This window comes from Scyliorhinus canicula, chromosome 5, assembly GCF_902713615.1.
Source record: "Scyliorhinus canicula chromosome 5, sScyCan1.1, whole genome shotgun sequence".
NCBI lineage: Eukaryota > Metazoa > Chordata > Chondrichthyes > Carcharhiniformes > Scyliorhinidae > Scyliorhinus > Scyliorhinus canicula.
Window position 1 is genome coordinate 32180045 of NC_052150.1, and position 26045 is coordinate 32206089.

At 49.3% G+C, this 26045-nt stretch overlaps 1 protein-coding gene across 5 annotated transcripts in view; it reads left to right on the forward strand.

Annotated features, from left to right (window-relative positions):
- Nucleotides 1-20733: 20733 nt before the first annotated feature.
- Nucleotides 20734-26045, forward strand: part of march6 (membrane-associated ring finger (C3HC4) 6) — a 116100-nt gene continuing 110788 nt past the window's right edge. For all 5 annotated transcript variants that reach the window (XM_038796866.1, XM_038796868.1, XM_038796867.1 and 2 more), the window contains exon 1: nt 20734-20942. In XM_038796866.1, the coding sequence (XP_038652794.1) occupies nt 20924-20942 (19 nt within the window). In that variant the 5' untranslated portion in view covers nt 20734-20923. The remainder of the gene's footprint in view (nt 20943-26045) is intronic.

Consider the following 26045-nt stretch of genomic DNA (forward strand, 5'->3'; position numbering starts at 1 on the left):
AAAAGGATTTGTGTGGGGGAGTTGTAACCATCTACTGAACAACAAATTTGAGTCCGAGTACCTGTGCCCCAATACTGTACATTCTTCCATTCCTGTTTTGTATTAAACTGTTTATTCCCTTTCTAAACCGAGGCCAAAGGTTAGAGGGTCAGCTGAGAGAGGGTGGGTAAGGGTGCTAGAGAAAATGGCACTGAACGTCACCCGGTCCTAACTGGCGTAAAGCTAGAAAAGGAATCTCACAATGGCACCAGAACAAATCATTGATCTTAATCCGCCTCCTCCTCCCACTACTGCAGCCTACCCTCCAGTTTCCTCTCTCTTCTAAGGATGTTCACGGCCAGGGCTGCACTCAGCTGTTTATCTCCCTCTATTGCAGATTGAACGGGTTTCGCAGCACAAGGAATGAACCTCACTCTTGTGTGTGAAAGAGCCGCGTGCAGCTCGCAAGCCATGGTTTAGGCACCCCTGAAGTAGGCGTAGGATATGACAAAGATTCACCCAGTCTACTCAACCCTGCAAAATCGAGCTCACTGATATCTGAATGCTTGGGTCAAAATTGGAGAGTTGCCCATAAATTGATCAAGCAACAACTTGACAGTCATAAGCACCGAATCATACATGACAGCCAATTTTCCAGACACCTGAATCACCATCCCTGGTTATGACCTAGCCTACAGGTAAGACAGATAAATCAGGGGTCATTTACAATGGTACACAGTTGGGAGGAGGTGGACCCGACAGTCCTTCACATTGACTCTGGAACCTGTGAAGTATTATAACATAAGGTCAAATATGGGCAAGGAAACATCTTGCTGGTATCAGCTCTCCTCTCTGAACTGATAAAATCAGTACTCCTCCATGTTGAATACCATCGGGAAAAGGTGCCAAGGGCAGCAAAGATGTAGTCTTAATGTGGGAACTTCAATGCAGTGCCCAGGCGAGGCTAAAATCAGTACTCCTCCCGTATTGAATACCATTGGAAAAGGCGCCAGGGGCAGCAAAGATGTACTCTTAACGGGGGAACTTCAATGCAGTGCCCAGGAGAGGAGGGTGCAAAAGATGCAAAATATTGGGGTCCATGTTGTAGGGGCCCAAGCTCATTGGCCAATTGGGATGGTCAGTGTCCAAAGCAACTGTATCTGGCATGTAGACCATCCCAATTGACAGGCTGTTTGGCTAATGATTTCTGTTGTTCTGAACAACAGCACATAGGCTCAGCAGGATTCCCAGTGCCTCCTTTCTTGCTTAATATGGCTCCTGGACTCACACCATGCCAGGCCTGCCCCACCACTAAATACGGCATAGAGGCCGGAGGATTTTCCCGCCAGTCGCTGCAGCGGGAAACACTCTGCGTTCCCATCCCCACCATGGCACTTTGGCTCAAAATGGCAGAATTCTGCCCGTGTGTCTCTCCATTGGCGGAGGGTGTGGGTAAGTGCTGTGACATTCACCATGAGCCTCCATGTCCTTGGATGTGCTTCAGGAGCTCAGGCTGTTGGTCAGCTGCCTGGATGGTCTCAATCTGCTGGTGCCTAGAAAAAAAAATAGACTATCAGTTGATGAACTGATCAGAGTACATTTGGCTCAATACAATTGTCAGGGTTTGATTAAGTAATGGAGCTGTGTAACCCAGATAGGGGAGGTAAAGCACAAGTGGGAAGATGAGCTGGGTAAGGAAATAGAGGCAGGTCTGTGGAAGGATGCTTTGAGCAGAATCAACATGTCCTCATCGTGTGCAGGCTGATGGTCCACCGGGCATACATGACGGTGGCCCGGATAAGCAGATTTTTTGAAGGGGTGGAAGACAGGTGTGGGAGGTGTGCAGGAGGGCCTGCAAACCATGTCCACAGGTTTTGGGCATGTCTGAAGCTTAGGGGATTCTGGCAGGGATTTGCTGTTGCCATGTTCATGGTGCTAAAGACAAGGGTGGCGCCGAGTCCAGAGGTGCGTTGGAAGACCCGGGAGTCCAGGGGGGCGAGAGAGGCTGACGTTTTGGCCTTCCTTGGTAGCCCGGAGATGGATCCTATTAGCGTGGAGGGAATCAGAGCCCCTGAAATTGGGGGTATGGGTTAGTGACATGGCTGGGTTTCTCAGGCTTGAGAAAATTAAAGTCGTCCTAAGAGGATCAATGTTGGGGTTCGTCCTGAGGTGGCAGGCGTTTATCAACTTCATTGGGGAAAACTAAACTGTTAGCAGATACAATAGGAGGGGAGCGGAAAGATAGTTTAATTTAGTTTAGTTTAGGCGGGATTCACGAGGGAGCTGGTGTGATGGGGAATTGTGTGTATAAGCCATATTGACTGGGTATGGTTGTTGATTTGGGGGGGGGTTATTTACTGAGATATGTTTTCCATTTGTATTTGTTGTTATAAAATCATAAATGTCTTAGTAAAACATTTTTTAAAAAAAGTAATTGGAGCTGTGATCCGTTGGGAGAGGCCGATCACTCCTTGCCCTCCCCGGCCTGCTTGGCTGCAACCTCCGAATTTGGTGAAGGCGGGAATCTCGGCTGCCAACCCCCAGTCTGGGCTCTCTCGCATTTGCAGTGTGCTACCTTAGCCTCTATGAGGACGAAAGGGGGCTGGTACAGAGATTGTGCGAAATGCACTGTGCCTCTGTGTGGTGAGCCCTCCCCAAAAGGGCCAGAGAATTGAATGTGAGTAACATGATAGCTGGGATGGTGTTGATGTGAAAATGTCACACGCACAGGGGAAAGGAGTTGGCCATTCGTTGCTTGGAGTTGGTTGCTATCAGATCATGGCTGATCTGATAGCAACCTCAAATCTGCACCCTGACTACCCCATAGCTCGGACCCCCTTGCTTACCAAGAATCTATCCACCTCTGCCTTAAAAAATATTCAAAGACTCAACTTCCACCAGCTTTTCAGGAAGAGAGTTGCAAAGACACACTACCCCCTGAGAGAAACAATTTCACCTCATTTCCATTTTATATTGGGGACCCCTTATTTTTCAACAGTGACCCTTCGTTCTTCCATAAGAGGAAACATCTTCTCCACATCCACCCTGTCAAGACCCCTCAGGATCTTATATGTTTCAATCAAGTCGCCTCTTACTCTTCTAAACTTCAGCCGATACAAGCCTAGCTTGTCCCTGGGAGGGGTTTGATGTGTCCCCCTGTAATGGATGTGTGAGATCCACGAAGAGAGTAACCGATGGAGTATATGAGCCATGCTGAGAGTTTCATACTGGAGAGAGTCGACAGATGACTTACCCTTGCGGAGCGGATTAAATTATTCATCCATTTCCTGCATAGCGTGGCGCTTCGGAGGCATTTGTCAGCTGTGCTGACCTCCTGGGCAATGGCCTCCCAGGCTGGAGAGGTGACATTGAGGCACTTCTTATAATCATCCCTGGGGTAGAGGGCATTCCTCTGCCTCCCGATGGCCTGGTGGCTGAATCATGGTGCAGCTGCCTTCTTGAAGCTGCTCACCTTGTTCTTCTGGGTTCCTGATGTCCTGCATGGTTTTGTGAAGAGAGGTGTGCTGGAGAGAATGAGATATATGTGTTGGGCTGGTGTTTAAATATTACGTCCGGATCTTCAAACCTGCCAGTTGATGGTGGGCAGACGAATCATGCTCCTGACCCGCCAGGTAATGTGGAGAAATCGTCTTCTGTGCATAATTAATTTGGTAGCAAGCACAAAATCGGTTCAGAGTTCCCGCCATTCAGGCCAACGGGAAGGGCACTGTGCGCCATGGTAATTAGACCCAAAAAAATGTAAATTCTGCCCGTTTACTCTATTTATCTCTCCATAGATGCCGCCTGGAGAATTTACAGCAGTTTCTGCTTATGTTTCATATTTCCAGCATCTGCAGTTGCTAGGAAAATAAAGGTAGTTTTAAGGGATTTTTATTTGTAATGGTAAACATTAGAAACAAGGTATAGTTTTAAGTGTATTCAATTTAATGTTTCTGAGCCTTGAAGGGTAAATCTTATTGTGCTTAGAGAGGGCTAAGGCATGAAGAATAAATAGGCCAGCAGGGGTATGTGGGTATTGTTGCAAGGTAAAAAAGCTTTAAAGTTTTAGTTTCAGCTGTATATACTGCAATTGGAAACAGGGTATCAGAGAGTGAACATCTCTCAACTCTGTCAGAAAAAAACTGGACAGGACGGAAGTTGCAAAGAGGCAGGCATCCTGGAATAAAGTAAAGTAACCATAATCCCAGATGACCATAGGTTGCTTTCCTCTTTAAGGGGGTGTTGTAAAGCGAGGGGAGTCCAACGAGTTTCTGAACAGTCCTTTATTTCAGCAACAGCATTATACATACACAGGGCCCAGTTACCTTTCACTGGGTCCCCACTCCTTTCTGGCTGGCTCTACAACAGCCTGCCTTTTATACTAGTATAGGATTAACTCAGTCCAATGAGGAAGGGGAATCATCCCCAGCTGGATGAGTCCTGTGCAAGTCATTACACTCCTCCTCCTCCCACCCCCCCCCAAAAAAAGTCCAAAAACCTCCTCAAGGGTTTGAGGAGGAGGAGGAGAGGATGAAAACGGGTGCAAACGCCAACAGCGGTCAGACGATATACCAAAACAACAACAAAAATACAGATCAGTGGCACCTTATCCAAACCAAACGGGAAAGTAGGACGGGCTGGCAGGTACCCCACCAATCATTACGTCCAGCCCAACACCCTCACCAGTCACACAGGGGTTGAAGCTGCCAACAGCCGAACCAGGGGAGAGTGCACACCACCGCCTCAGACCCATCAACCCAAGGAGGAATGGGGAGGAGGCATTGGACAACATCCAGCTCTACATCCCATAACTCCCAAACACTGCTTCATTTGAGAGAAAAAAATTGGTCAGTCTACAGTTTGTAATAAAGTGCCTACCAAAGTCCCCAGGGAGCCATCGCTCCGACATTCATACAATACCGCCACACAGGCAAAGAAATCCATAGCACAAAAAAAAACCTCAACAGGGTTCCGCACACATCGCCACAGGACTAGAATGACATTCCAAAAGGGCAGCGGCCAACTCAAAACGGACCTAGCAGACCACTCTGCCAGCATCAGGAAGCAACAACAGACAGAGATGGATGAAACGCTACGTGACCAACACCAGAAATCGCTCAGAAGATACCGCATCTGGTACTGCAGAACACATCAGACTCCAGATCACCCCCAGCGGACAGACCTCACAAGCCAGCAGCAAACCTCGGCCTGGCATCTGCCTTCCAGGACATCACAGGCTCCGAAAAAATAAACCACAACAAAAAAAACTCTGTATTGTAGTCCACACATACTTTCGGGGAGGTCACTTAGCGAACAAGCAGCACGCCGACAGCTCCAATCCCATCCTCATCGTCAATGTTGTAAAGCGAGGGGAGTCCAACGGATTTCTTAACAGTCCTCTATTTCAGCAAAAGCATTATACATATACAGAGCCCAGTTACCTTTCACTGGGTCCTCATTCCATTTTGGCTAGCTCTACAACAGCCTGCCTTTTATACAAGTACAGTCCAATGAGCACAATCATCCCCACCTGGATGAGTCTTGTGCAAGTCATTACAAGTTGGTGAGTTAACCTGAGGAGCACCATGCCTCAGGCAAGGGGCAAGGTTGGGAAGGCAGACCTTCATGAATAACCTCAGCCGGTAGAGGAATTGAACGCATGCTGTTGGCCTTGCTCTGTATTGCAATACAGCTGTCCAGCCAGCTGAGCTAAACTGGCCCTGTGTCAGATACTGTCCAGATAACCTGGGAATTGGGACAGAAATAATTTATCAAGACAACTGAAGTTAAATGAACAGAGACCAATGTATTGTTCAGAAGAATTCAAGGAAGAGTACACAAAGGGTCCTGTGTTTTTTTTAAATTTAGAGTATCCAATTCATTTTTTCCAATTAAAGGACAATTTAGTGTGGCCAATCCACCTATCCTGTGCATCTTTTGGGCTGTGGGGGCGAAACCCACGCAAACACGGGGAGAATGTGCAAACTCCATACGGACAGTGACCCAGAGCCGGGATCGAGCCTGGGACCTTCGGCGCCGTGAAGCAGCAGTGCTAACCCACTGCGCCACCATGCTGCCCCAAAGGGTTCTGAGTTAAAGAGACAATTGCAGTAACTAGATTTAAAGTGAGACAGCAGACTTCAGAGATAAATGAAAAGCTTGATGCCATTTTACTAGAGTCTGGAAAAGGGAGAGTTAAAGTAATTGTGAACACGTTGTACAGTAGTGGAGACAAAGAAATTTAAACGGGATTGGTGTAAAATACATGACTGGAATCACTGTTAAAAGTGGAGTAGAAGCTTTGATCAGAAGTAACCTTTGGAAAACTTGGACTGGATTACGCAATGCAAACCACGAAGGGACCATTATTGTGAGATTTTGTGAAGTGTGGTTTTGGAAGTGGAGCTTGGAAACTCTCATATGATAATCGTTTCGAGGATTCTGAGGAGAAATTCACAGGTACTAACTTGGGTTCAGAGCGGAGTGTGTGTATTTGACCACAGCCAATGTGTGCATAAAGGAACCGTATGTTAATGAAACTATTGTAGCTTAAAGGGGTACTTTGTGCAGGTTGAGCATCCCTAAACCTAAATTCTGAAAACTGAAAATTCCAAAATCCACATTTTATTTTCGAGCGTCTGATATCATGAGTGGGAAATCCATCCAAATAGCCCATGACTGGAAAGGGATCCACAAATGGAACCTCACCAGCCTGACGGAGGAAGTTAAAAAGGACCTGCAAAGATGGAACACACTCCCGCTCTCCCTCGCGGGGAGAGTTCAGACGATCAAAATGAACGTACTGCCCAGGTTCCTCTTCCTGTTTAGATCCATTCCGATCTACATCCCCAAGGCCTTTTTCAAAGCGCTGGACAAACTCATCATGGCGTTCGTATGGGGGGGTAAAAATGCTAGGATCCCAAAGAAGGTCTTACAAAAAACAAAAACCAGGGGAGGGTTAGCCCTCCCGAATCTACAATTCTACCACTGGGCAGCAACAGCCGAGCGAGTAAGGGGATGGATCCAGGAGCCAGAAGCTGAGTGGGTGCGTGCGGAGGAGGCCTCCTGCATGGGAACCTCCCTCCGGGCCCTCGCCACGGCAGCACTCCCATCCCCACCCAAAAAACACTCCAGCAGCCCAGTGGTGACAGCCACCCTCCAATCCTGGAACCAACTGCGGCAGCAACTTGGCCTGACCAAAATGTCGAACAGGGCTCCCATCTGCAACAACCATAGGTTCAAACCAGCACTGACCGACGCCACCTTCAAAAGGTGGAGGCAGGACGGGGGGACACTGACAGTCAGGGACCTATACACGGACGACAGGATCGCAACACTGGACGAACTGACAGAGAAATTTCAGCTAGCTGGGGGGAACGAGCTACGGTACCTGCAGCTCAAAAACTTCCTACGAAAGGAGACAAGGACGTACCCACAACCGCCACGACAGACACTACTGGAAGACCTACTGGACGCAAGTATCCTAGAGAAAGGGAACTGTAGTGACATGTATGACCGACTGGTAGATAGGGACGACACCGTACTGGACGCAACAAGGAGGAAATGGGAGGACGACCTGGGGATGGAGATCGGGTGGGGACTCTGGAGCGAAGCACTGCATAGGGTCAACTCCACCTCCACGTGCGCAAGGCTCAGCCTGACGCAACTAAAAGTGGTACATAGAGCCCACTTAACAAGAACCCGTATGAGTAGGTTCTTCCCGGAGGTGGAAGACAGATGTGAACGGTGCCAAAGAGGCCCGGCCAACCACGCCCACATGTTCTGGTCCTGCCCCAGACTCGTGGAGTACTGGACAGCCTTCTTCGAGGTAATGTCCAAAGTGGTGGGAGTGAGGGTGGAGCCATGCCCGATAGTGGCGGTCTTCGGGGTTTCAGAACAGCCAGATCTATTCCTGGGGAGGAGGGCGGATGCCCTTGCCTTTGCCTCCCTGATCGCCCGCCGTAGAATCCTGTTTGGCTGGCGGTCAGCAGCACCGCCCAGAGCTGCGGACTGGCTGTCCGACCTCTCGGAATCTCTCCAAATGGAGAAAATCAAATTTGCCATCCGAGGGTCGGACGACGGCTTCCACAGAACGTGGGAGCCATTCATGCAACTGTTCCGGGACCTATTTGTGGCCAATGTACAAGAGGAAGAATAGTCGGGGGAAGGTAGCGGGAGGGGGCTACAGGTTCGTTACGGGGGTTCGATGGCTAGCTAAGGCCCAAAACCAAGCTAAATAAACATGTTGGGGGGGGGGGGGGGGGGGTGCAGTTACTACTACGAAGATGCTTACCTGTAAATATGTATGTTAATTTTTGCGTGTTTGTTTTTGTTTTGTTTTTTCTCTCTCCTAACAATTTGTAATTTGTTCAATATAAAATACGAAAACTGAATAAAAACATTTATAAAAAAAATGAGTGGGAAATCCCACAAGGCTCCCGGGCGATGCGCAGTTTCCAACATGTGCCGCACATGCGCAGTTCCCAACACGTGGCACACATGCACAATCCCAACGTGCCGCATATGCGCAGAATATTTCAAAATCCAATAAACACCCGGTTCCAAGAATTTCGGATAAGAGATCTTCAACCTGTAATCCATATTCATCTTTAATTTTGTGTGTATTTGTTCAACTAAGGAAGGAGTAAAGACGTATTGTAATACAATCCAACTTTTCATGTTCCATATTTTTTCTTTTTTTTTGAAATTATTAGTGGTCCTGTGACTCTATTTTTTATTTTTTTTTAAAGTAAAGTTATGGTCTTTTGAGCCAGTGTTCCATTCTGGGATCTTCCTGACAAGTAGTAACACTAAATGCGACCGTAACATTAGCATTGAGTGTAATTATTGATTTATTGAATTTAATTATAATGGAGACAGCAGTGGTACAGATAAGATATTGTATTCCAACAAGGAATTGGTTCCGTTTCACTTCTCAAAATGTTTTTGCTCCCATCCTCGTACATTGATCTAAAGTCACTGAATAAAACAAAAAACAGCCAGAGGCAATCTTCTGTCCTCAAATCATTGGATTTGAATGGAAATTGCAGAGCTGCAACCACAATTGGGTAGATGAAATATTGAGCAGTGTTGGGTCAGTTGGAGCTGTTTTCCTCTGGTTAAGAGATCTTTTTAAAAGTAGGAAGTCTGATAATGTGGATGTGGTTTCCAGTTGTGGGCGAGTCCAGACAAGGGAGTGTATCAGATAGTCATTCACAGAACAAATGATGAAATTAGGAGGAACTTATTTACAAAGAGTGGTGAGGATGTACAACTGGCTGCCACATAGAATAGTTAATGCATACACAAAGGATAGAAGTGGAGGCTGGGCAGTGTGGGAAGAGGCAAATAGAATGGGAGGAGGCATCAATAGACACCAACAGAGACCATCTGCATCAAATAGTCACTTTCTCCTGGGATTTGTACATAAATTATGTTCACATTAGAAGATCTGCAAACAAGACTGATCAGAAATCCCCTAAATAATATAAAGCTGCACTTATGTTCACTTAAGTGAGATACCAAACCAAAACCAAATGCAATATATATAACTTTGTTCGATTTGTCTGGAAATCTATACCACATGTCCTAAAGCTAAGATAACATACCGGATATATTTGTAAAGTGACCTGAGTGATTGTTGTGGTGATATGCATCACTGTAAATACACAAGGGGTTATTGTAAATACACGTAGACTAGATAGACACTAGAGGGAGCACCAGAGACATGACACACGGACCTTCAACCAATAGGTCAGTAAGATAGGACACAACCAATGGGAATTCAAGACACACACAGTGGTGACACTACCACAGGAGGGCATTACACCAACCCATATAAAAGGACACAGCACACATGCTCAGTCTCTTTCCAGTGGAGACACTCAGTGAGTACACAGGGTTGATTTGAAATACATCACATCCACCACCTGGATTGTAGCAGACTAATTCGTCAGTCTGAATAGCTATAGCAGGATTAACAGGAGAGTCGAATCCAAGTCGGAGAATCGTTAACAGTTTAATAAATGTGTTAAAGCTATTTCCAAGTCTGAACCTTCCTTTGTCAGAGTGCACATCAAGGAAGCAGCTTATGCTACGTCAACTGCATAACAAAACATGGTACCCAGGAGTGACCTGTTTAAATCCATATAGTTACAACTCAACAGACAGTGACTACCAGCAAAGGCACCCAGGCAAGATGATGTTCGAGATTCTGGTTCCACAGCAGCTCAGGTACCAAGGCAATCTCAGTGAAAACTGGAGTGCGTTCAGGCAGAGATTCGAGATCTACCCGGTAGCGTCTGACTTAGATGACATGGCGGATGCAGAGAAAATAAGGCTTCTACTTACCATCGCGGGTCCAAGAGCAGCTGAAATCTTCCAGACCTTCAAATACTCAAAGGGGCAAAACAAGAGCAACTTCCAGGCAGTCCTGGACAAATTCCAAGAATACTGCGAGGAACATACAAGAAGAAAAGGTAAAAGTGGCGCCAAAACTCACCACGAGGTAGGCTTGAAGCAACAAATGGCAGTTTTGATTTGCGGCCATCTTAGAAAAGGTGCTGCACATGCGCAGTTGCGCGAAGGGCGCACAGAACGGGAAGGTCCGTTTGCGCATTCGCGAGAAGCCGCGCATGCGCAATTGCGAAAAAGGCCCCAAGTAAAGGAACAACGATCTGCGCAAGCGCAATCACTTCCTACGACCTACGTCACACGCTTCATGATGTCTGAGGCCCTCGACCCCGCCCACTTAAAGGGGAAATGTCCCAAACAAAAAAGACATTTTTTTTTACTGCTGTAAAACCCGATTCTGTCACCTGGAACGACAGCACAATGCCTGAAATTCGACCAGTAGCTGAGAGTAACCTCCGCAGAACCCTGCAACAAGCAGTTAGCACCGCCCAAAGAGATGATACAGTCCTTGAAGACTATGACTCAGACCTTGAATTCTTCTTTAGACATTGCGAGCCCAATGTCAGCTCCGACACAAAACATGATGATATGGTCTTGGAAGACAACGACTCAGACGAAGATTTCACCTTGGGAGGTGGCTACCCCAGTACCAAATCCGAACTGCAACTAGACGTGTTGTACATTGACGACCCCGATGACGAGTTCTTCAGATTGGGGAATCTTCAGCCCAGCATATATGACATCCCGACTCGTGAGATGAGGATTATGCTGCGGCCTGACGCCAAGAGACAGAGAGCGGTACAAGCCCACAGAGAGCGGCCTGCTGCCACACAGAGAGTGGTCCACGCACCACGAACAGTCCCCGACTCCACACAGAGAGTGGTTCACGCACCACGAAGGGTCCCAACCTCCACATAGAAAGTGATGAAAGACACCACAGCGAGACAACTGCATGTCTCCACACAGAAAGTGACTCCAGTGTCACAAGCAACGCAAGACTCCATAGCGCAGTCCTTGCATGAACAAGAAGTGATGACAGTCTCCACAGGGAGACCAATACACGATTTCACACAGGGAACGCTGCAAGACTCCACAGAGGGAGTGACACAAGCCTCCACAGCGAGCTCGTGGACGGACTCCACGATGGAAAGAACGCAAGACTCCAGAGCGCAGTCCTTGCATGAACAAGACCATGAGGGTTTGCAACCTCCTCTGATCAACCAGCAGCAGACAATGCAGGTCTGCCATGCTCAAGTGAACAACAGAAAGACTATGACAGTCTGCCATGCTCAAGTGCACAGCAAGAAGACTATGACAGTCTACCACGCTCCAGTGAACAACAAAGCGACTATGACAGTTCACCCAGATTGTTTGAGCCACCAGAAGACGACTCTGACAGTCCACCCAGCTCAAGTGAACGACAAGAAGACACTGAGGCTCTACCCACTGTATGTGCGACAAGTGACGACGGCATCCCACTTCCCATACAAGATGTGCAACGTGACAGACCTCAGTGCGTACAGAGGCACTCGACAATCACAATGAGACTACTGGTGACTCCGGTGACACCACATTCATTCAATCCTCATCCGCTTGAGCCTCTCCACAAGCAAATGAATTCCTGAACGTTTTGACTCCGGACGTGGAGCATCAAGAAACCGCAAAAGATGCAGGTGAACCAGACCAGACTCCAGACGGGGAGCATCAACATGCCAAAGCTGATTCAAGTAAGCCGGGCATGACTCCAGACGGGGAGCGTCACAAACTCAGTGACGGCACGCTCAAGGAAACAGAAGATGCCACAAAGGACGCTGACACGAGTAACTGCGTGAAGGACTCGTATTATCCACAGAGTGTGGTCCTTGAGCGCAGCAAACACACATCAAAGACAACATCCAGAAGCGTACCAAAGGCAACAACATTGACAACAAGCATGACAAACACAACGCCACAGGAACTACGACTGGTACGACATGGTACAACTCTGCAAATGAGGGACACTGTTACTGCTCAGCTCAGTACAATGACATACCATGGCAGGACGATGCATCTTTCCAATTCACGTTTGCTACACTACCAACAGGCAACCCAGCTTTCAGGACAGATGCCATCCAGAATTGCTACCATAAGCATCGAAAAAAAAAGAAACAGACTCCAAGTGATTTGAACACTTGAACACCTCCTGATGACCAAACACCAGGACACTGACGGTGTTCACAAGGGAATGACGTCAGCATTGACACTTCCATACCAGACCCTATAAATTCATGAACTTTGTACTCATAACTTTATTTTGCATTGTCTTATCCTCAAAGGCATCGCAACTATTACTTGTGATGAGACCATCAATTCACGCGACACGTGGTTAGAAGCGAACAGTGGTTTTAATCGTCTTACAACAGAGCCTGCCTGTGACGAGATGAACTCTAGATGAACTGGCAGGCAGGCTCACAACAGCAACCTTTATACTTCCGGTTAGGGAAAGGAGCCATGGGCGGAGCCATGGGCAGAGCCAGGGGTGGAGTCCAGTACAAGCTCCTCATCTCCCCCTATGGGTAGAGCCGCGCAACTACACATGATCTAGTACAAGGTTCAGGCTCAACACATGTTGTATAATAGTGTGGATTATTAGTGTTTATAATTCACCACATTCACCCCCTGTGAAAAAATCAAGTCCGGCGGGGATGATGGCTTACAAATTGAGTCTGTCCGGTGGTCGAGTTGACCGTTGTGATCGGCGGAGCACCGGGGTTGCAGCCCCTTCTGGTGGCTGGACGATCACGGTTGGTTGGGGTACGGACTCCGGGGGTGATTCTGTCCGAGCTTCGTACCCGTCTGGTTCGACTAGGGATGGGGGCGCTGGAAGCTTGTGGGCACGGGTGCGCGGAACATGTGTAGCGACCCGGTAGGTGTGAGGGCGTGGGGCACGACGAGTTGGGTGGGGTGTAGTGTGAGGGGTACCTCGGCGGTGGTAGTGGTGGGATTCGATCCTGTCGGTGCTAGGTCCCGGAGGGATACAGTGTCCGGACGGCAGTCAGGGTACTCTATGAAGGCGTATTGGGGGTTTGAGTGTAGTAGAAGCACTTTCTCTACGAGTGGGTCAGTTTTGTGTGCCCTGACGTGCTTCCGGAGGAGTACTGGGCCCGGTGTCTTCAACCATGCCGGGAGCAAAACCCCCGTGGTAGTGCCCCTGGAAAAATTAAAGAGCCGCTCGTGAGTGGTCTGGTTGGTGGCGGTACATAGGAGGTACCTAATAGCGTGGAGCGCGTCGGGGAGGACTTCTTGCCAATGGGAAACTGGGAGATTCCTTGACCGGAGGGTCAGTAGGACGGTCTTCCAGACCGTCGCATTCTCCCACTCCACAAGCCCGTTCCCCCTGGGGTTATAGCTGGTAGTCCTGCTCGAGGCGATGCCCTTGTCGAGCAGGTACTGACACAGCTCGTCGCTCATGCAGGACGAACCCCAGTCGCTGTGTACGTAGCTGGGGAAACCAAACAGGGTGAAGATACTATGCAGGGCCCTAATGACTGTGTGGGAGGTCATATCGGGGCACGGGATAGCAAAGGGGAAGCGGAGAACTCGTCAATGACATTCAGGAAGTACACATTCCGATTATTCGAGGGAAGTGGCCCTTTGAAATCGATGGCGAGGCGTTCAAAGGGCCGAGAAGCCTTGACCAGTTGGGCCCTGTCTGGTCTATAGAAGTGTGGTTTGCACTCCGCACAGATCGGGCAATCCCTGGTGATGGCTTTTACCTCCTCAGTGGAGAATGGTAGATTTCGGGCTTTGACATAGTGGGCGAGCCGGGTGACCCCCGGGTGGCAGAGGTAATTGTGGATGGCTTTCAGGCAGTCGCTCTGCGTGCTGGTGCAGGTGCTGCGGGACAGGGCATCTGGGGGCTCGTTGAGCTTCCCCAGTCGATACATGATATCGTATTTGTAGGTGGAGAGTTCGATCCTCCACCTCAGGATTTTATCATTTTTAATTTTGCCCCTTTGCGAGTTGTAAAACATGAAGGCAACCGATCTTTGGTCGGTGATGAGGGTGAACCTTCTACTGCGAGGTAGTGCCTCCAGTGACGGATAGCCTCCACAATGGCTTGTGCTTCCTTTTCGACCGAGGAGTGTCGAAGTTCTGAAGTGGAGAGGGTTCGGGAGAAAAATGCGACTGGTCTCCCTGCCTGATTCAATGTGACTGCAAGAGCGACCTCTGAGGCATCGCTCTCAACCTGAAAAGGGATGGATTCATCCACCACCCGCGTGGCCGCTTTGGCGATGTCCTCCTTGATGCAGTTGAAGGCCTGGTGAGCCTCAGCCGACAGGGGGAAAAGTGTGGCCTTAAATAGTGGGTGGGCTTTGTCCGCATATTGAGGGACCCGCTGGGCACAGTATGAAAAGAATCCCAGGTACCGTTTGAGGGCCCTGGGACAATGAGGGAGAGGGAGTTCTAAGAGGGGGTGCATACGGTCCGGGTCGGGGCCCAGGACTTCATTTTCCACGACATAGCCGAGGATGGCTAGCCTGGTCGTGCGGAAAACGCATTTCTCCGTGTTGTAAGTGAGGTTGAGTTTCTGGGCCGTCTGGAGAAATTGATGGAGGTTGGCATCGTGGTCCTGCTGGTCATACCCGCAGATGGTGACGTCATCCAAGTACGGAAACGTGGCCCACAGCCCGTACTGGTCCACCATTCGGTCCATTGCTCGTTGGAACACCGAGACCCCGTTCGTGACGCCAAAGGGAACCCGGAGGAAATGGAAGAGGTGGCCATCGGCCTCGAACGCCGTGTAGTGGCGGTCCTCCGGGCGGATTGGGAGCTGGTGGTATGCAAACTTCAGATCCACCGTGGAGAAAATACGATACTGGCCGATCTGATTGACCATGTCTGCAATCCTGGGGAGGGGGCACGCATCGAGGAGCGTAAAACGATTAATGGTCTGACTATAGTCCACGACCAGGCGGAATTTCCCCCCGGTCTTGACGACCACCACCTGAGCTCTCCAGGGGGTGCTACTGGCCTCTATGATCCCCTGTCCTGCAGGCTGTACCGCCTGCTGCGAGTGGCTACGGATTTACAGTCCGGAGTGAGATTGGCAAAGAGTGGAGGGGGGGGGGAGATTCGCAGCGTGGCTAGGCTACAGATGGTGAGTGGGGGTAGGCGGTCCACCGGAGCTGAGGGTGAGACATTTGAGGTTACACTGGAAGTCGAGTCCCAGTAAGAGTGGGGCGCAGAGTTCGGGCAGGACGTATAGTTGAAAATTAGAGTAGCTAGCGCCTTGGATCGTTAGAGTCGCGACAGTGTGCCCTTGGAGGTGAACAGAGTGGGAGCCCGAAGCGAGGGAGATAGTTTGCCGTGCGGGAAAAACAGGGAGCGAACAGTGTCTTACCAGATCTGGGTGTACGAAGCTCTTGGTGCTCCCGGAGTCTAAAAGGCACGCTGTACTGTACCCGTTGCTTTTAACGGTCATCATGGAGTTACGGAGGTGTTTCGGACGCGACTGGTCCAATGTGACCACGCTGAGTTGTGGGTAGTCGGTGGCTCAATCAGCTGTGCTAGAGTGGCCCTGTGATGAATGCCCGTTGAGGTCGTAGTCTTCGATCTGAGATTCTGAGTTTGGAGAGGATGGAGCCCAAGATGGCCGCCCCCATGGATTGCACGTGGTGGGCGGCGAGGAAGATGGCGTCCAAGATGGTGGCCCCCATGAGTCGCACGTGGCCGGCAGCATGGTGGTGGTTTGCCAAGATGGCGGCCCCCATGGGTTGTACGTGGTGGGTGGGGGCGGAGTCGGAGTACAGGCCGCAGCGTTACGGGGCCTGCTAATTCAGGGAGCGAGTGCTCTGGGCTGCGCGAGGGTTTGAGGCTGGAGCTTTCTTCGCCAGACATACTCTGGCATAGTGTCCTTTGCGACCGCAGCTGCTGCAGGTCGCGTTGCGGGCCAGGCAGTGCTGCCGCGGGTGCTGGGGCTGGCCGCAAAAGTGGCAGGCTGGAGTAGCATAGTGGCTGGGTGGCCGTGCGGTGCAGGCCTGGGGTAGTCGCTGGTCGGGGGCCCATGACGGGGTCGCGGAGTCCGCGGGGAACGAGGTGAGGCTGCAGAACGAGACCTCCATAGTAGTGCCGAGTTCTACAGTGTCTTCTAAGTTTTGGGCCCCCTTCTCAAGCAACCACTGGCGCACGTAATTGGATCTGAGGCCTGCAACAAATACATCGCGGACAGCGAGTTCTCTATGTTCTGCAGCATTTACAGCTTGGTAATTACAGTCCCGGGATAAGGTTTCTAAGTCTCTTAGGAATTCTTCTAGCGATTCTGTGGGGCGCTGGCGGCGAGTAGTAAAAACGTGGCGGCGTAGACCTCATTGACGGGCCTCACGTACATTCTGTCGAGTAGGGCCAGGGCCTCTGTATATGAGCTGTTACAATTAAGTTGAGTAGATATACGATGGCTCACCCTTGCGTGCAGTAGGCGGAGTTTCTTCTCCTCCGTAGTTTCTGTAGTGCTTGCTTCAGCCAGGTAGGCCTTAAAACATCAGAGCCAGTGTGAAAATATTTATTTCGCCTCTGCATCCTGTGGGTCGAGTTCCAGTCGATCAGGTTTGAGGGCTGATAACGTGTCGATGGTGCGTAAGTGGGTGATGGAGGGGGAGGGGGCAGCATGGAAACGGATGGAGAGAGCGTCCTGTGGGGATACAAGCCTGGGGGCCCTGGTAACGGCGCCGTGGCCGCTCCCTCCCACGAGGTATACCACGAGTCCGGTGGTGGCGGCTACCCTCAAGATTTGGGGGCAGTGGAGGCGACATAGGGGAGAAGTGGGGGGCTCGATGGAGGCTCCGTTAAGGGGGAACCATAGGTTCGTCCCGGGGAACATGGATGGGGGATTTCGGGGATGGTATAGAGCGGGCATTAGACAGCTGAAGGACCTGTTTATCGACGGAAGGTTTGCGAGCCTGGGGGAGTTGGAAGAGAAATTTGGGCTCCCGCCGGGAAACATGTTTAGATATCTGCAGGTAAAGGCATTTGCTAGACGGCAGGTGGAGGGATTCCCTGCGCTCCCCGCGAAGGGGGTGAGTGACAGGGTGCTCTCGGGGGTCTGGGTCGGGGAGGGGAAGATATCCGATATCTACAAGCTTATGCAGGAGAAGGAAGAGGCGTCAGTAGAGGAGCTGAAAACGAAGTGGGAGGGGGAACTGGGGGAACAGATCGAAGACGGGACATGGGCTGATGCCCTGGAGAGGGTAAATTCTTCCTCCTCGTGTGCGCGGCTTAGCCTCATCCAATTCAAGGTGCTGCATAGGGCCCACATGACTGGGACGAGGATGAATAGGTTCTTTGGGGGTGAAGATAGGTGTGCCAGGTGCTCGGGGAGTCCAGCGAACCATGCCCATATGTTCTGGGCATGCCCGGCATTGGAGGAGTTCTGGAAGGGGGTGGCGAGGACGGTGTCAAGGGTGGTGGGATCCAGGGTCAAGCCAGGATGGGGACTCGCGATCTTTGGGGTTGGGGTAGAGCCGGGAGTGCAGGAGGCGAAAGAGGCCGGTGTGCTGGCCTTTGCGTCCCTAGTAGCCCGGCGAAGGATTTTGCTACAGTGGAAGGACGCGAGGCCCCCAAGCGTGGAAACCTGGATCAATGACATGGCGGGCTTTATTAAGCTTGAGAAGGTTAAATTCGCCCTGAGAGGATCGGTGCAAGGGTTCTTTAAACGGTGGCAACCTTTCCTCGACTTTCTGGCTCAACGATAGGGTACTGGGACAGTAGCAGCAGCAACCCGGGGGGGGGGGGGGGGGGGGGGGCGTTGATTATGTTAGCTTATTTTATTTAAATTTGATTTATCTAATTTTAATTTATGGTTAAGTTCTCTTGTTGGGGGGGGGGGGGGGGGAATGTGATACATGTGATGTTACCGTATGGGGGGAATTGTGGGTGTTATGGGGCTGTTAGTTGCATATTACTGCTTTTTGCTATACTTTTTGTTATATTTTCTGCAAAAAATTCCAATAAAAAAATTAAAAAAAAAAAAGGTTTGAGGGCTGATTCCATGGCCATTCCTTACTGTTTCTTCAGTCGATTAAATTGATGAGACCATCAATTCACGCGACACGTGGTTAGAAGCGAACAGTGGTTTTAATCGTCTTACAACAGAGCCTGCCTGTGACGCGATGAACTCTAGATGAACTGGCAGGCAGGCTCACAACAGCAACCTTTATACTTCCGGTTAGGGGGAGGAGCCAAAGGCGGAGCCCAGTACAAGCTCCTCATCTCCCCCTATGGGTAGAGCCGCGCAACTACACATGATCTAGTACAAGGTACAGGCTCAACACATGTTGTGTAATACAGTGTGGATTATTAGTGTCTATAATTCACCACAACTTGATCTTGTATACTATTGTATAGTCATCACAGTCATCATAACTTGTATAGCATAACTTATCTAACTGTTTTTGTTAAATTTTCTTTAACACTGTACAGAAAATATGTAACACGAAAAAGGGGGATGTGGTGATATGCATCACTGTAAATACACAAGAGGTTAAGGTAAATACACGTAGACTAGATAGACACTCGAGGGAGTACCAGAGACATGACACACGGACATTCAACCAATAGGTCAGTAAGATAGGACATGACCAATGGGCATTCAAGACACACACAGAGGTGACACTACCGCAGGAGGGCATAACACCAACCCATATAAAAGGACACAGCACACATGCTCAGTCTCTTTCCAGTGGAGTAACTCAGTGAGTACACAGGGTTGATTTGAAACACATCACACCCACCACCTGGATTGTAGCAGACTGGTTCGTCAGTCTGAGTAGCTACAGCAGGATTAACAGGAGAGTCGAATCCAAGTCGGAGAATTGTTAACAGTTTAATAAATGTGTCAAAACTATCTCTAAGTCTGAACCTTCCTTTGTCAGGTTGCACATCAAGGAAGCAGCTTATGCTACGTCAAGAGCATAACAAAACAATTGTCACTTCTAATGAGTAGCATCTCATCGGCTCTGATTGATAAAATGAAATAGAAACTGAAAATAGTGGGAAAGCACAGAAGGAACATCAGTGTCTGAAAAGAAAAAGGGGTGAATACTTCAAGCATAAGCCATGCAACAAAATAGTTCTGATGTTTATTGTAAATAAAAATGCTGGCTTTCCAGCGCCTGCAGTATTTTTCTCTTCTAGTAGTGTTTATTGTTTACTTTGCTGCCAGTTTAAAGAAAACAAGACTTGTATTTATAAAGCACCGTTTGTGACTTTAAAACCTACTAAGGTGGCATGGTGGCACAGTGCTTAGCACTGCTGCCTCACTGCCCACGACTCCGGTTTGATCCCAGCCTTGGGTGACTGCCTGTGTAGAGTTTCACATTCTCCCCGTGTCAACCTGGGCTTCCTGCGGGTGCCCTGGTTTCTGCTCACAGTCCAAAGATGTGCAGGTTAGATTGATTGGCCATGCTCAAATTGCCCCTTGGTGTCCAAAGATCTGTAGGATAGTGGGGTTACAGGGATAGGGCAGGGAACTGGGCCTAGATAGGGTGCTCCATTAGAGGGTGAGTGCAGCTCAATGAGTCGAATGGCCCCCTTCTGCACTGTAGGAATTCTATGGTTCCATGGGCAGCACAAGTGGATAGCACTGTACCTTCACAGCGCCAGGGTCCCAGGTTCGATTCCCTGCTGGGTCACTGTCTGTGCGGAGTCTGCACGTTCTCCCCGTGTCTGCGTGGGTTTCCTCCGGGTGCTCCGGTTTCCGACCACAGTCCAAAAACGTACAGGTTAGGTGGATTGGCCATGATAAATTGGGTGAGGAGGGGTTATTGGATTATGGGAATGGGGTCGAAGTGAGGCCTTAAGTGGGTGAGTGCAGACTCGATGGGCTGAATGGCCTCCTTCTGCACTCTATGTTCTATGGTTAGGGCGGGGGAGTGGGTCGAGGTGCTTTTCCGGAGGGCCGCTGCAGACTCGACGGGTCGAATGGACCACCTTCTGCGCTGTCTTGATTCAAAGTGCTTTACAACCAATGAAATACTTTCGGGGTTTAGTAGGTGTGACAATGCAGGGAAACGTGGCAGCCACACTTGCCAGGTGCCACATCCATCAACGAGACCAATGACCAGATAACCTGCCTTTAGCGGTTAGCCGAGGGCGGGAGTACCGTGCCGCAGGGTCTTCATCGCCCACCTGAGAGGGCAAAAAAAAAAAGACTTTGGCGTTTGACGCCTCAGCCCCTTTTCCCCCCAGGTGAATGACCCAGAGTCAGGCAGGTTAGGGCGCCCTCGGCGGCAGAGGGAGGAGCTCTGCCGTAAAGGGTGACGCGCGACAGCGTCGCGCTACGCGGCTGCCAGCCGGCCGGCTCTTCCATGTTGGCCGCCCCTCCCCCGCCCTGGCGCAGTGAGAGCCGCGGGCTCGAGCGCGGGAGCGGGCCGCAGCCTACAGGAGTCGCCCGAGGAACGGCAGCCGGTGAAGTCAGTCATCGAACGGCCGAGCCTGCCGACGAGAGGCCGAGGCCTCCTCCTCCGCAGGCCTAGGAGCTGACAACACCGCCAGGATGGAGAGCACCGAGGAGGGTGAGAGAAAGCAGCGAGCGAGCGTGTGGGTGGGGAGAGGAGCCGGGAGAAGCCGAGGACTCGGATCCGTGACCAGGCCCCGCTCAACCTCCCTCCTCTTTCCCACCCCACCTGGGGGTGAAGTAGCAGGAAAACGGGGAGCAGAGTTCAGGCGAAGCCCCAGGTTTGGTGGGGGGGAGGTGACAGATCCTTCAGCCCCACCCCCACTTTATTTTTATTTCGGGGGAGGGAGGTGGGGCAAAAAGAGGGCTGAATTCCAGGTGACTTTGGGAAGAGTTGGATGAGGACACGGTTTCTGACTACCCCAGGTGGCGATTACTTTTTTATTTGTGCCAGAGGGACTTGAGGTCTCGGCATTAAATGCAGAAAAGCAGAAGCAGTCGGTTTGGTGCCTGTTCACTGTTGCTAAGGTGAAACTTGCAGTGAAAGTGGAACTTTATTTTTACCAAAAGTTGCACTGTGCAGCACTTCAAATAGAGGGAAATATTTCCCCTTAACCCAAAACCAAGGTGTCAGTCAAAGGAAGACCATAAACGCAAAATACTGTGCGTTTTAGACGTCTGAAATAAAAACTAAAACGCTCTATAAATTCAGCAGGTCTGGCGGTATCTGTGGACAGAGGAAAAGGGAATTATCAGTAGTCAACATCCCTCATGTTGCCCTGTCTTGTTCTATTCATGGTGTGGCTATTTTCTCAGCAATTTCCAAATTAAAAAATTAATCCCCTTGAGTAACAGTGCAAATGATAAGAAACTAATCCACAATGGTGGAGGGTGGGGGGAAGGTGTTGCAGGGAAAAATATCACATTTGAAATGTTCTCTGGAGCACCGGAAGTTGGAGTATGATTTTGGGGTTTGTCTTGTGCGTTAATGCCACCTGAACCTCTCTGTTAGGTTGTGACTTTTATAATCGTGTTTCATACAATATGGTAGGTGGGAGATTTGGGTAATTTTGAGAAAATAACTTAAATTTTAAGTGTACTTGTATTATCTGTGTGACCTGCTTTAGTTACGTGGTTGCAGTGATGTCCTGGAAGGAGCAGAGATCACATCACAAGTTTGAGAAACCTGAATTGCAGACCTTTTGAGTATAAAGTTTGTGGAAAGCGCAAACTTTATTGAAGTGTAATACTTCCCTCATTGGCTGGCGTATCATGTTTCTATTTGTGGAGGAATTTTGGTGTCATCCGTTAACATTTGCCACTTATGAAGTACTTGGGTATGGTTTCATTAAAGTTATCGCCCAAGGCATCAGCACGATTAATTTGTAAAACATTTGTTCGTTTTGTCAATTGTGGTTTGAACTAAAATATATATGAAGGCCCAGGTAGTAAATAATTCCAGCTGAAACCAGTTACAGCAGCACTGCTGGTTCGGAATTACCTGAAAACACAAGACGAAGGACTAGTCATGCTGACCCATATTTCTTGCATCCAGTAACTTAAAGCAACATAGGATTTATAATAATAATAATCACTTATTGTCACAAGTAGGCTTTAATGAAAGTTATTGCGAAAAGCCCCTTGTCGCCACATTCAGGCACCTGTTGGGGAGGCTGGTACGGGAATGGAACCCGCGTTGCTAGCTGTGTTCTGCATTACAAGCCAGCGATTTAGCCCACTGTGCTAAACCAGCCCCATCCCTTTTGGGAGCAGGTTGCTTGTCTGCCTCTGCAAATGGGACATGGTGAAATGGCGATTAGTTAGGATGGGGACAGAGAAAGGAGAATTCATAGAAAATCAGCTTTCTTTTTATGTGGGACCTTCCAAAGCAAACATTTTTTTTGTTTTTTAAAAATGTATTTATTCAAAGTTTTTCAATAAGTTTACAGAACCCTCCAAAAAGGAAAATAATACAAAGAAAGAAGGGCAACATGCCAACAGAACATAGATCATAGAATTTACAGTGCAGAAGGAGGCCATTCGGCCCATCGAGTCTGCACCGGCTCTTGGAAAGAGCACCCTACCCAAGGTCAACACCTCCACCCTATCCCCATAACCCAGTAACCCCACCCAACACTAAAGGCAATTTTGGACATTGAGGGCAATTTATCATGGCCAATCCACCTAACCTGCACATCTTTGGACTGTGGGAGGAAACTGGAGCACCCGGAGGAAACCCACGCACACACGGGGAGGATGTGCAGACTCCGCACAGACTGTGACCCAAGCTGGAATCAAACCTGGGACCCTGGAGCTGTGAAGCGATTGTGCTATCTACAATGCTACCGTGCTGCGTGACAAAACAACTTAACCCTCTAAACAATAAACAGTTCAGCAAATTAACACCCAATTCAAAACAGGATAGAGCATGCGCCCTTTACAAAATGTTGTTTTTTTTTAAATGAAGGCTTTGCAAAATTTTCCATATTAAATAGTAATAATCTTAACACAGCAAATTATTGAACATTAACATAGTGCATAAAGAGAATATACATCAGCAATCCACTAGACGTCACCCCACGTGCCTCAGTCCTCCCACCCCCTCCCATTGGGGCACTCTCTCTCTCTTTCCTCCCCCCCCCCCCCCCCCCCCCCCCTATGGGTCGCTGCTGCTGCTGAAGTGTTAATTCCCCCTCCCCCCCCCCCCCCCCCCCCCGGTGGTTCGCCTTTCCTTCCTCTTATATTTAGCTGACCCTCGCCCCCTCTCCTGGCCTATCTCTCCCTTTCATGCTTTGGCTACTTTGGGTTCTGTGGATGTCGTCGTCTGACCCTCTGATAGCGAATTTGATTTTCTCCATTTGGAGAGATTCTGAGAGGTCGGACAGCCAGTCTGCAGCTTTGGGTGGTGGTGCTGACCGCCAGCCGAACAAGATTCTACGGCGGGCAATCAGGGAGGTAAAGGCAATGGCGTCTGCCCTCCTCCCCAGGAATAGATCTGGCTGGTCTGAAACCCCGAAGACCGCCACTTTCGGGCATGGCTCCACCCTCACCCCCACCACTTTGGACATCGCCTCGAAGAAGGCTGTCCAGTACTCCACAAGTCTGGGGCAAGACCAGAACGTGTGGGCGTGGTTGGCCGGGCCTCTTTGGCACCGTTCACATCTGTCCTCCACCTCTGGGAAGAACCTACTCATACGGATTCTTGTTAAGTGGGCTCTATGTACCACTTTTAGTTGCGCAGACTGAGCCTTGCGCATGTGGAGGTGGAGTTGACCCTATGCAGTGCTTCGCTCCAGAGTCTTCCAAAGCAAACATGCATAAAACTTTGTAGAAGACAACTGATGTAACCTTCATTGTGCCGAGAATTTTTGAAAGCCATTTCTGGTCATAAATAAGTCCCATGTAGAAGTCCAGGGATTCCTTGCCACAGCTAACTACAGTGCTGTGTATAATGAAAGAAAATAATGCACTCATTAAATATTAGGTTCCCTACCTTTTGATATATTTTACCATTTATGTAAAAAGAAAACAAGGTTTGAGGCTATGTTATCCACACTGGTTCGGCCAGTGTTGTAACTTTGTCCAACAGCACGTTAGCATAGTGGTTAGCACTATGGCTTCACAGCGCCAGGGTCCCAGGTTCGATTCCTGCTTGGGTCACTGCCTGTGTGGAGTCTGCATGTTCTGCCTATGTGTGCGTGGGTTTCCTTCGGGTGCTCCGGTTTCCTCCCACAGTCGAAAGATGTGCAGGTTAGGTGGATTGGCCATGGTAAATTGCCCTTGGGGCTGGGTTACAGGGATAGGGTAGAGGTTTGCACTTAAGTGGGGTCCTATTTCCAAGGACCGGTGCAGGCTCGATGGGCCGAATGGCCTCCTTTTGCACTGTAAATTCTATGATCTATGAACTCAAGTTTGCAACTTTGTAATGCACAGAACAAATGTGAGACTTCATTTTACTCTGCTCTGTACGGTATTATTCAAACATGAAATGATCATAATTTAATTCAGATGAACTGAAAGACACTTTACGGTGGTACGGTGTTACTTTAATTTCCCGACAAGACTTCACAAATGTGTTGTGCTTAAACTAGCATTTGGGACTTTTTCATCTTTTCTGTTTGTGATTAATTATTAAATCATAGAATCCCTACAGTGCAGAAGGAAGCCACTCTTAACACCAGGTCGCCACTGACCCTTGAAAGAGCACCCTACCTCGGCCCAATCCCCCACCTTATCCCCGTAACCCCATCTAGGGGCAATTTAGCAAGGCCAATCCACCTAACCTGCACATCTTTGGACTGTGGGAAGAAACTAGAGCACCCGGAGGAAACCCACGCAGACACGGGAAGAATGTGCAGACTCCACACATCACCCGAGGTCACAATCAAACCCGGGTCTCTGATGCTGTGATGCAGCAGTGCTAGCCACTGTGCCATTGTAGGTGGGAGACTAACTACCCTGGCGTGTAGTTAAGGTTCTTGATCGTTATTGGGTTGAACAACGCAGAGTGGCGGGTGAGAGTCAAACAGTCAATGTTTTTCAGTCTAAGTAAAATGAACCTCATATGCACCTGCTGAACTTCTCCACAGTACCCACGTCCAGCTTAAATTTTAGTACTCCAGAGCTTGGCACAAATCTTAAGGCTGACATTCCAGTGTAGAGCTGAGGGAGAATTGCACTGTCAGAGATGCCATCTTTCGTCTGAGGAATTAAATCAAGACCCCAATTGCTTGCTCGGGTAGTTGTGAAAGATTCCAAAAGCACTATTTCAAAGAAGTGCAGGAGAGTTACCCCTGGTATTCTGGCCAATATTTATCCCTCAATCGACATCACGAAAACAGATTATTTGGTCATTATCGCATTGTTGTTTGTGGGAGCTTGCTGTCCGTAGTTTGGCTGCCACGACTACTGCAATATAACAATGACTACACTTCAAAATTACTTCACTGGTTGTAAAGCGCTTTGAGGCGTTCAGTGGTTGTTAAAAGCACTGAGTAAATAGAAGTCCGTCTCTTTACTAGAGATCTGACTGTCCTATGTGCTCTAGTTAAAATTCCAAAATACTCCACTGGGTAGTTAGTCCTTGAATTCCATGTTGAATAGGCAGGCTGCTGTTATTGTACAGTAAGAAGTCTTACAACACCAGGTTAAAGTCCAACAGGTTTGTTTCAAACACAAGCTTTCGGAGCGCAGCTCCTTCCTTGGGTGAAGGAGCTGCGCT